Raw genomic sequence first — 12,029 nt, forward strand, 5'->3', positions numbered from 1 at the left:
TCAAAGCACGGTATGCTTTGAAGGAGAATTTAAATTGAAATGAAATTCAATAAATCATTTTAGTCTGGTTGCCTAGGAATCTATTTATAGACATGTCAGAGTGTAATTTGGTATAAGAGACACATCTCTAGCTTGAAATGGACCAGGTTTGTGATTTTGTGTGACATGAATATGAACCAATTAAGAGAAACTGAAGTGTAACATACTGTCATAGCATTATCAGAATCTATATGGATGGTGTGTCTTGACAATTTTTGTATATAAAAATTATTTTTATTACAGTTTCTCCAGACATATGTGGTACTCCATTGATTCTCAATGGCAACATACAGCCTTTGCAACCTCAGTATGAAACTGGAAAAACAGTTGCCATAAGTTGCAACCAGAACTATTCTTTTATTGATGACACCACAGTGATGACTATACAGTGTCAAGGCTATAATCTCTGGAATCCTCCCGCACAATTATGTTTCTGTAAGTATAAATTTAGGTGTGAAGTGTTCTCTTCTATTGCTTCTAATGCTATAATCTAGACAAATGTAGCTATAGAGGAGCAATATGTTTTAAATATTATCAATTTCCATAAAGTGAATAGGAATGGTCCATTAAGTGCTTATTAACTTCCTTATATCTTTTTATAACAATGAGCTTCTAAATAATATATTGAGTCTTGACTGGAAATCATAATAAACTTTTTGCAGTAGATTAAAAATGAACATGATACAGTGGTATCTTGCTACTCATCCTTAATTTGTTCCAGGAGGCATGATGATGATTACCAAGCATGATGAGTACAAAACATTTTTTCCAATAAGGAATAATGTAGTGAGTCACATGGTAGCTGACACAGACAAGTTCTAGCTTGTGCATTGTGTACCAAACAAATGATGAGTATTAGGACACAATTTTCACATCAAAATGTGTTGAGTACCAAATTTGATGAGTTTCAAAGCAACTGTGTATCAAGGTACCACTGTACATCGTTCTGATGATTAGAAAAAATAGGTGATAAAAAAATGAAAGTTTTGCTATAACTATAGAATAAAAGGTTAATTTACATCCATACTTATAAATCTGAAGCTATTTCTTTATATTTGCTTTCTTTTGTTCCAACCCTTAATTTTTGTCACTATTCTTTCTTTTCTTTGTTGTAAATATTAGTTCTTTTTAGTTTTTATCTTTCTTTTATTAAAGTTTGATAGAATATTTTTTAAAAAAGATACGTTCAGTCCAGTTATATTTTCCTACTTTATTATAATAATGACATGTTTTAAGATTGAAGTTTCCAGGAGAGTCAGAATATTGCACCTTATGTTTTTGTTGACAGTTTCTGAATATTGTAATGTATTGCTTGATGAATTTAAATGAATGTTTAGTTTGTACTGAAAAAGATCAGGAACAATGCAGACAAATCATTATAAGGAAGTAATTTTTTTAACTTCCACAATAATCATCTTGTCACCTTAGCAAGGTAACTTTAGAAAAGGATGTTTGCCCCTGGTAATGTGCACCCCACCCCTATCCATCCATCCATCCATCCATCCATCCATCCATCCATCCAACCATTGCACTCTCTTCCCATTTTTGACCATCTTCTAAGATATTGCAAACAAAACAAAACTTGTAACTATAACAGTTGTAAGCCCAAGTATTAAGGATTAGGGAAAATAATAGAGTAGAATGGAATTCTATATTGGCCAAGTGTGATTGGACACACACAAGAAATTTGTCTCTGGTACATAAGCTTTCAATATATATATATAGCAACAAGTGCTAAATCATGATCATAATCATAAAATACAATCATCATAAATCATGATAACACTCAGTGATAATCATAGAACAATAAATAAGCAATCAACATAAATCATAATAGAATACTAAATAAAAGCAATCAGCATAAATCATGAGATACAAACAACAAAGTTATAGTCATAAGAATCTAAGGAAATAGGTAATAAAACAGATGAGAAGGATAATAAGTAATACAGTCCTACTAGCTGCTTTGACATCCCAGGGCATTGACAGTGTTGTGGGGACATCCCAGGGCATAGACAGTGTTGTTTAACAGAGTTGATAGCATGGGGGAAAAACTGTCTTTCTGTCTGGTTGTTTTGGCATGCAGTGCCCTATAGCACTGTCTTGAGGAAATAAATTGAAACAGTTTATATCCAGGATGCGAGGATGCTTTTTTTTTTTTGCTTATAATACATATTTGTATTTTTAGTTAGAACTTCACCAGATATTTTTCACCTTTTCATCAATCATGGAAAAATAGTCCTTGGGAAGAAAAAATATTACGACCCTGGAGATGAGGTGGTTATTGCATGCCATGCTGGCTATGTATTGATAGGACCATCTAGAATTAAATATATTGGTGGGAAGAAATGGTTTCCTAGTATTCCAAATTGTCATCTGAGTAAGTATTAATGAAAATATATACCTATACTAAGTAAACGTTGTTTTAACTGCCTAGAAATTATTTGTCTTGCTGTTCTGTTTTTACAGTATAGCATGAATTTGAAGATTGTAGATAGAAGACAGTAAATGGCATCAAAGGATATGTTCCCAGTTTACCTCTCTATTCCCTTTGTTTCTTTTTTGTGAAAAGAAATCAGATTTTGCTTTGTTGTGGCAAGATAAAATAGAGATTGGAAATTCTGGTCAGCTCTTTTTAAACTGTATATTTTCTATCAGCTCCTATAGTGTGTAAATAATTTACACACTATAGGAGTGTGTAAATTTTAGTACTGCTGTGCTGAAAACCTATTGATGGTATTATTATCCGTTTGTCACACAGCCAGATGTTCAGACTGGATTTGGCATTTTTATCCACCTATCAAGTACTTACCAAGGACCTTGGATAAGCAGATATTGATGTTATACTGTTAGAGTTATCCCAAAGTATGCAAGTTATTCCCAGTAAAGCTGTCTTTTGCAATTAACTGATGGTGAATTTGTCTATGCTCCAGTTGTTTTGGGACTGCATCAAAGGAGTCTACTATGATTGATACTACCTTTGCTTTCTTTTGCCACAGTTGTTTTGTTTCTATTTTCAGATCTTTATATGTTGTTATCTTTCTCTTCTGTTATCTCCAGGTGCTACCATGTCCACTATCTAGACTTTTTTGTCTTTCTTACTGACATTTGGCATATTATGAAGCAGGTCTGTTTGAATTCTAAAGTCCCAGAACACTTTAGTTTCTTTATATTCTATTATTTTATCTATTTTATGGTCCCATTAGTTCTTGCTTGTGGGCAAATGGTATTTCTTGCAGATCTTTGAAAGCAGCGCTATCGTTGCTACTTTGTCATACTGTTATTTGTAATTTTCTTGCAGCAGCTAACCAGGTAACCTATTTTTTCAGCTTCTTTGCAGAAGCAGCACTTGCTATCTGTTGCTATATTTTCAATTATGGCTTTATATACTTTTGTTCTTAGGGCTTGGTCTTGTGCAGCCAGAACTGGTCTTTTTGTCTATTTCTTCAACATTCCTGATCATAGTTATTGCCAGGTCTTGATATTATCTGTTTTCCTTGTTATTTTTTAAAAATGTACTGGCCATGTAATATGCCTCATTTCTATTCTTCATTTGATCTTTCTTGCAGGGCAATTTGGTCTCTCCAGTGTTCAGTAGGCCTTCTTAGTATACTAGCTTCAAAGAATCTTCTTTACTGTCCTTCAGATATTCTTCCAATGCCTTATTTTCTTCTTCAAGTGTCTCATATACTTGCAACATTCTGCACCCATCCATTTTCCTTGGTGAGTTTATTAACATTGTTCTGAGGATGAAGGGCATGATTCATTGTCATTATTTTTCTAGTCTTCTTACACAGAGCTTTTATTCTGCTTGAATCCAGTCCACTATTCCAACTGTGTATCTGATGACTAGAATTGCCCAGGTGTTAATTGCCTTGATGGTATTTCCTCCTAACTGTACTGCAACTGTGCTATATATTAGTGGGATTGTTTTGTTACTTGCAGCAATACTTCACTCTCTTGATGTATTCAATTCTAATCTTTTTCTTGACTTCAGTGTGCTTGGTACTGTCAATCTGAAGGATGCCCAGGTATTGTAGTGATCATTTTCATCCAGATTTTTGAAGTTATTTTTATGGGCCATCTTGATTCCTTCAGTTTTTATCATTTTCCCCCATTTGATAATAAGCATGGCAAATTTGTCCAGTCCAAACTCCATTGCAATATCTTGGCTATATATGGATAGTATTGAGCAGCGATTCAAGTAGTGTTTTTCCATACAGCTTTAGATTGTCAATGTAAAGGAGGTGGATAATCTGGCAGAAGTCTTGGTGTTTGATAGCCATGGCCTAAATTCTCAGTATGTTGACAGAGGAATCAGTGCAGGGACAAACAGTGGTGAAAGTGAGTCTTCTTAAAAGATCCCTCTCTTGATGTCAATCTATTACCATTGCTTAGCATCCATGTCTTCTATTGTGCCCTTGATCTATGCACACGTTTCTGATGTTTCTACTGACTCCTGTTATTTCTAGGTACTTGATGATCCAATCATGTGGCAGGGAGATGAATGCCTTCTTGTAATCAATCTATGATATATTCATATTGTTCTTTCTTCCCTTGCAGTTTTCTAGAATCATCTTGTCAATTAGGAGTGGATCTTTTCTTCCTGTTTGAGCAATTTTTTTCTGCTTAGATGGAAAGAGCTTGTTTTCAATTGGATGCTATTAGACAGCATCAGCCACCACACCAGTCAGCAATTTGACAGTTGTTGGTTATTAGGGAATTGGCCTGGGTTGCCAGATGCTGCCTCTTTTGCTGGATCTTTCATTTTCAGGCAGGTTTGCCAGATATTAGTTACTCTTCCATTTCACCTCCTTGCAGTATGTTGTTACTGTAAACTGCTTGACAGTCAGTACCTGTAAATTGATCAGATGTTTCAACCAAAATCTATGAAATTCATCTTCACTTGCTGCTGACCAATTCTTGATCTTCCTTGCCCTTTTCTCCATCATTTCTGCTATTATTACAAGGTCTTTTATTTTATCTTCTTTTTTATTCTTATCTACCTCCTTTAACCAAGCTGCATTCTTGTTATATTTCTTATATCTTTACCCAAAACTGCCGTTTCTTCCTTTTCAGGTGCTGATTGATTCACTGCAGCCTCTCCATTGATAGATTGGAGAAATGTTTCTACTTGGATTGAAATTGGAGATTCTCTCTATAATTAGTTTCGTATCTGCTAATCTTCTTGATTATAACTGTTATTTGCTACATTATTATTCCCACTGCTTCCTTGATCTTCCTTGTTTCTAAGTGGTATTTCTTGATTAGGTATTCTTTGGTCTTCTTTTTCTTAAGTTTCTTTTCATTCATCTGTTCTAATTTAGTTGAATCTTACCTCAGTTTGCTAATCTTATTTTGCAGCCTCATCTTCCATTTTGGTTGTGTATAGTTTGGCATTTTTCTTTGTTGATTTTGCATCCCAGATATTCAGTTATAATTGCAGTTGTGCTGTACATTAGTTGGAATATTATTTGTAGTGAGCTAGTGCTTAAATTTGATATTGCACTATTTGACATCTTTTAATGCTTGTGCTAGCTATTTCTTTGGAAAAAGCTTCAACACAAGCAACCTTATTCTGTTGTTTTGTGCTGTTCTAGATGCTCAGTGATTTTTTATTTCAATTCTTCTACTTTTTTAATTAGAAGGCTTTGTTCTATCTGAGGTAGAGAAGAGGGTGTCTGATTTCTAAATGAGAACAATTCTATAGCTGTACTGGCTTCCTCTACTGCCAACTCACCATGGTTTGCATTTAGTTTGAGTTACTAATGGGAAGGCTTTAGTTTCTTTGCAATTGTAAACATTTGCAATTCTTCCAATTTAGCTTGTGTGAATACTTTATTTCACACTATAAATCAATATTGATCTGTTCTGTTATTTCTGATTCTGGATGTTGTTTTCCCAAAAATGGTGCATTTGTTTCAAACATCCTATTGTTGGACTTGATCCGCAACAACACATAATTATTTCTTTGTTTTCAATTATTGTATATTTATGATGAGTAAATTCCTTTCTTTCCAGCTGCAGCTGCTGGCCCTAGTTGTTCAACCATCAATCTTGAGCCCTGTAGCCCATTTTTTATCAGATATCCAGGAACTCCAACATCTAGCATAGTTCTTGTTGACTGGTGACCACTGAGCTGGTATGGGTTTCTATAATTTATATCTCACCATATTTTTTTATGGGAGAGACACTTTGTTTGGCTCCTCTGATGAGACCTGTCTAATATGGTTGAACCTCTGCCATACTCTCATTTTCTTCAGAATATACAAGCCCCACAACCATGTCAAGGTAGTGCCTCACTGGGGGTCAAGGTAATGCTTCACTTACTATAGGTAATTACAATTAGATTCATGTCTAAGACTGTTGGGACTTTAGAAACTCAAGTCCTAACCAAGGGCCTAAGAATGATTAAGGTAGAATACATGCAGTTCCTAGCAGAATGGGGTTTTTTTTGTAAAATTATGATATTTAAATCTAATACATTCAAAATTTCCCAATGTTGAGGAAGCTTTTTAGGTATTACTTTAAGGGGTCCAATCATGATTGGTATAAAAGTGGATTTCTTATTCCATAAGCTTTCAAAATTTTCCAAATACTTTTCAATTTGATGGTCCCAGTAGTTCATACTACATTCAGATCCAGACCTCTGGCAAAGTTTCTAATAAATCATTTTGGCAACTCAGTCATGACTCTGCTTGTACCCAGTTTGTGTAATTTTATAGTCAGTTTGCTGCAGCCATTGATCAAATGGTCAATTATATTAAAAGAAGGTGGAATAATAATACCAATAGTAATAGGAATAATAATCACTATCAGTCAATTACAAAAGGCAGTTTAACTTGGAACTGTTACATCCTGCAACAATACCTTTAACAGCATCAAACATCAACATTGGACTATCCCAAGATCTTGGGAAGGACTCAGCAGGACAAAAGTCCTCAATCTGGTCTAAACATCTGCCTGGAAATGTGAGCATCCATAATTGTAGATATAATTTATTAAATGGGGGACAGCCCAAAGAAAAATGAAGTCAAGCAAGCTGAAAGAGTGAGCTTGAAAAAGAACCTAGCTCACAAAATAGAGCAATCAGTATTGGTAGTTGGGTTGTATCCATTTTGGAGGGGGGAGGAGCAGAAGTATACGTAACTCATAGAACCATTCAAGGTTCAGATACACTATTTGGGAACAACAGAGAAGCACAGAATTATGATTTCAATTGCAAGCAGTGATAAGAGTGAGCACTGAGCTTGCTTAAATCTGCATCTCCTCTCAGATGGTGCTTGATTAGCCAGCCGGGAAATTCCTGATTTTGCCAGTTCTTAACCTCAGCTGCTCACTATATATTAGGAAAAGAGATAACTTTTCCTTTATCAGAGGACTACTTGGAGGCAGTTTTAACTAGGATTTTCCTGAAATGAGAATGGATTCAGGAGCTATCTGTGTATCATCTGCTTGTGTGATCTGGCAGCATTGTACTTTAGGGTATAATAAAGAATACATCAATAAATAAATAATTATCCTTTATTATTTATTTGCTTATTAAAATTGTTTTAAAATAACCAATATTTTTATATTTTTAAAAAGAAATTTTATCAAAAATTTATTTCAGTATGAGTAGATCAATTTATATTCTTTTAAAACTGTGATTTCTTGATTGTACAATAGGTTTTTAAGTTGAAAGCTCATTTTTTTAAAAAAAATAAATACTTTAATTATTTGAACCTCCTCAGAGTGTAGAATTTCAGCTAATAGTAATAATTTTCAAGCCTAAATACTTCATCGTTCCATAAATAATCTGCATGCTCACTTTGTAAGAAATTCGCTTACCAGAATAATTTTTCTTCTTCTTTTTAGGTATCTTCCTCAAACTAGTTATATTTGGTATGTAACTTGTAAATGAAAATATTAGCACTATTCAATGCTGCTTTCAAAAAAGTCTGCAGTTTGCTTTTGGGAAACATCTTCTATTTCTTTAATAGGAAAATTAGTTGTTCCATTCATTTTAACCCAGATGTCTCAATAGTGCAACCAAGTTGAACTTGAACTTCTGTGCAGATATGAATAACAAAGAACACAATTTTGTCTCTATTATTTCTATTCCTGAGACATGTACAGCATAGCTTGGAGTTTGCATTCATGTTGTGGGAGTTCTGTGATTGGATTTTGGATATAGTCATTTCATTACGTTAGGTAATATTGCAGCAGTAATTCTGAAGAAATTGTTTTTGATGAAGGAGTTACATATCCTTCTGTATACCAGCTCTGCATGTGCTTGAGTGGCATGGATAATACATGGGTAAATAGTATTTTTTGCAAGTGAATGATCCGTGATGCTGGTAGATAATTTGATTGATAAGATGGTGCTTTTGTCTTATCTGCATTTTGATTGCATTCTTTGTGATTGGTAGAGTTGATAATTATATGATGAGATGATTCCTTAGGAAGGTATTGTTCTTTTCCCATGATTGTTGCACTGTAGATGGTTATCAATTATTAGTATGCATTTGCTTGCTAGCTTACTTCTATACTTGCAATATGGTATGTGGATGATAATTCCCAAAGACTGTCTAAGAGATTAACAATTAGGATACTAGATACATGGCTCTATCTTATCTAGGTGTTTGGGAAAGTGCTTTTTGTGAAGGTGTTAACTTTGGATCTTTGTAATGCCCAATTTTATGTCTTTGTGTCTACTGGTCACTGATTCTAAGAATTCTTTTGAAATTTTCAGTCTGGCTGGTTCCAAGATTTCCATGTTTCCCAATTGGTTAAACATGTGACTCTTTGGGTGGAGGGAGATTAATGAAGTCATACTTTATTTTTTTTTAATCACTAGTTGCTATTTGTGAGTATGTTTTGTTAACTTTCTGCCATCCAACGTAGTGATCTTTTCCCTGTAGTCCCGTATTCTTCCATTGGTAATGAGTCTTTGCCTAATATGCTTCTCAAGGAACATTTTTATTTGTGTACCAAAGTTATTCCAAATAGTTGAAATAGTCTGTTACTGGACTCTGGTATGAATTTCTTCAAAACTCATACATCAGAAAAGCTATATGGTAAAGTAATGAGACACTCCCTTACTGCAACCCAAAATCAAAGTTTGAAGAATTCCTCCAGTGCAACATGCTTCTGTTTCTTTTGTAAAAGTTGTATCCTTCAATTGCTATATTTTATTAATGAGACTGATCCAACAGTGTCTCGATATCTCTTCAATCAAATTTGCATTCTTGAAATAATAATAATTTGGTTTGTTTCCAGTTGAGCATTAATATACAAAGAATGAAGGCTATAAAGTTATGAATTAAGTTTCATACTGATTGTTCAACCAATTTAATTGTCCATAACATAGTTAATTTCTGCAATTAATAGGTATTAGAGCTGGAATAGTTTCCAAATAATATTCCAGCTGTAAGGACTTAATTGCATGACTGACATTTTGAATATGTATTAATTTTTTGATTTTAGTTATTTTTACTATGACACTGTAATTTTACTATGGCATGTAAATTTTCTTTTCTTTTTAGGGTGTTCATTACCTGTGTTGATTCTGGCAGTCAAAATGTTTTACCAGAAATATTTAGAAGAAAGGTAGAACTTGTCTTATTTCCTGAATTTTGTTTTTCTTTTCCTTTATATGGGCACTACAGTATTTTTAGATAGAAAAAAATGCAATTATCAGTGTAAATGCCATTCATGCATGATATTTATATATTGTAGTTCCATGGTGGGGGAAAAATAAAGCTAAGGAGTAGACAGATTATGCTGTTTTGGGCTCGTATCAGTTTATATGTATTCCTTCAGAAATTGTTCTAAATCTTTTTTTTCCCATTGATGTGTATTTTTGTTAAAGAAAAAAGCTACATATATATTTATGTCTATCATGAATTCAGGGATAGTAGTAGAAGCACAGAGGCTCATATGATTAGGACGCTAAGTTAATTTGCAAGTCTACATTTGAAGCTCAAGTTCTGCTGAATGTCAGGAAGAGCTCCCGTCATTCGCTCCAGCTCTTGCCCACCTAGCAATTCGAAAGCCTGCAAATGTGAGTAGATAAATAGGTACCAGTTCGGTGGGGTCATTAATGGGGATATGAGAGAAGCACCCAATTGGGCACCATATGGGCAATGGTGATGTCATTAGCTATTTTTTTTTCACCATGGAAATGACTCGGTGCTTCCAACATGGAAGTACTTCTAGTAGTAGTGATAGTACAAATTGAAGTAAGATTCACAAACGTTCTTATTGGAACACCTTTAAATTACAGAAGAAAAAAACTAGCTATCACTTTCTAATATATAATTGGTATGTTTATCTTGTGTCCATTATTCTACTGGCTGTTCATAATTTTCTAAATGCTATTCTGTTTACCATATTAAACCTGTATTCTGACATATTTTATTATTCTGCCTATAGGTTAGTTCTCTGATATCCTTTATTTTTGTGTAATTTATAATCTTCTACTCTAGCTTCCAATTTGTTTTAATTTTTTTGTGGTCCTAATTCCAAAATTACAAAAGGATCTAAGACTCCATCATAAAAAGTCCACAAAATTTATTATCAAGATAATCACATCTAATAATGCTCAGTACAATCAGTGTGCCAGCTGTATCACACTCCTGGGTCTCTGTGCCCACTGACAAAGCCCTGTGTTTCAGGATCTTTCAAAAGGTTAGCAAGATCAGGGCCAAACTGATCTCTGGGGAGAAAATATACCACATATCACGGTAAGGCATTTCTCTGATGGGTATGACCCATTGTGTTCCAGCTTTATTCTCTTGTAACCTCCTCCAATGAATGTAAATACAAACTTTAATTGCCTTTTCTTACTGATGTCTTACTGACAGACATTTCTTTTTCTTAACAGGTGAACAAGAGAAAGCCAGAGAAGAATGAAAAAGAAGAAAGTACTGACACAGCAGCTATAATAGTTGCTTGGCTGCCTGGAGCATGAGTAGAATTTGTTCCAACATGAGAAAAAAGACAATTGAATGAGCAATGACGTATTCTGCAGTATGTTCAGAGAGTATCCGGCATCATTGCTTTAGTGAAGGAGCTCAGTAGCAGCAACTGCCAGGTAGATTTAATTTATTTTTTTCCCTTCATTCTTTTGGCCCTTAGTTGTGTAACAGGCCATATTTTGTTAAAAAACTTAGCAATAGTAGTAGTGCTTTCATTCTATGCTGATAGTACATCATGCTTTTAATTGTGCTGGTAGTAGTAGATTAGAATTTAAATATAATAAAAGTTTATAAAGTATAGGTAGTTGTTGACTTAAAACTGTACATTTAATGATGGTCTAGAATTACAAGGGCTTTGAAAAGGGTGCTTTATGGCCAGTAAAACTTTCAGCCATCACAAAATGCTGCACACCTCTGTAGTCACGATTATAATCTGGTTGCTTGACAAATTGTTGTGCTTACAGCCAGTTGCTAAGCACCCTATGATCATATGATTAACTATTTGCAACCTTCCCTGCCAGCTTCTCTAGAAAGTCAGTGGGGAAACCAGCAAGTAAGATTGCAAGCTGCTGCCACCTGCTGAGAGGATTGCCTCTTACCTGAGGGCTGGCTGAAAGAGCTGTTTCCCAAAGGGAGCTGAACTCCTATGGCAGGATGCAAAATATTGTTGAAATACTGAAGATTTTATTCTGTTCCTGCACTCTGCCAAAGGAGTTTCTTTATATTTCTTTGTATTTAAAGTATATATAGAAATAATGTTTAAGGCTATTATGTTTATAACTTGTGATATTTTTTCTCATTCTGCATGTTGAGACTTTGAATACTTCTCAACTAGTTTAATTAAAGTGACTGTATTGAGTAGGTACAAAATTTGATGGCTCATAGTTGGTATAAGAACAGCTGTGACATGTAAATTTCATTACCAAATTTTCCAAAATATTCCCCTGGAGATACTCCTATTCAGCTGATCAATTTTAACTCATGTTGGTGCTGAAAGCTTATATTCAAATATTCTCTTTAATTTCATTA

At 34.2% G+C, this 12,029-nt stretch overlaps 1 protein-coding gene across 1 annotated transcript in view; it reads left to right on the forward strand.

Moving 5' to 3' along the window:
* The window catches only part of LOC120297450 (C4b-binding protein alpha chain-like), a 30,549-nt gene that overhangs the window by 13,966 nt on the left and 4,554 nt on the right, over positions 1-12,029 (forward strand). Inside the window, exons 5-9 of the mRNA XM_039320084.1 lie at positions 283-474; positions 2,228-2,419; positions 7,897-7,923; positions 9,567-9,630; positions 9,933-11,116. Of these exons, the coding sequence (XP_039176018.1) occupies positions 283-474; positions 2,228-2,419; positions 7,897-7,923; positions 9,567-9,630; positions 9,933-9,981 (524 nt within the window). The 3' untranslated portion in view covers positions 9,982-11,116. The remainder of the gene's footprint in view (positions 1-282; positions 475-2,227; positions 2,420-7,896; positions 7,924-9,566; positions 9,631-9,932; positions 11,117-12,029) is intronic.

The sequence above is a fragment of the Crotalus tigris genome, unplaced genomic scaffold (genome assembly GCF_016545835.1).
Source record: "Crotalus tigris isolate CLP2741 ecotype Arizona unplaced genomic scaffold, ASM1654583v1 scf7180000023618.1514416, whole genome shotgun sequence".
Lineage (NCBI taxonomy): Eukaryota > Metazoa > Chordata > Lepidosauria > Squamata > Viperidae > Crotalus > Crotalus tigris.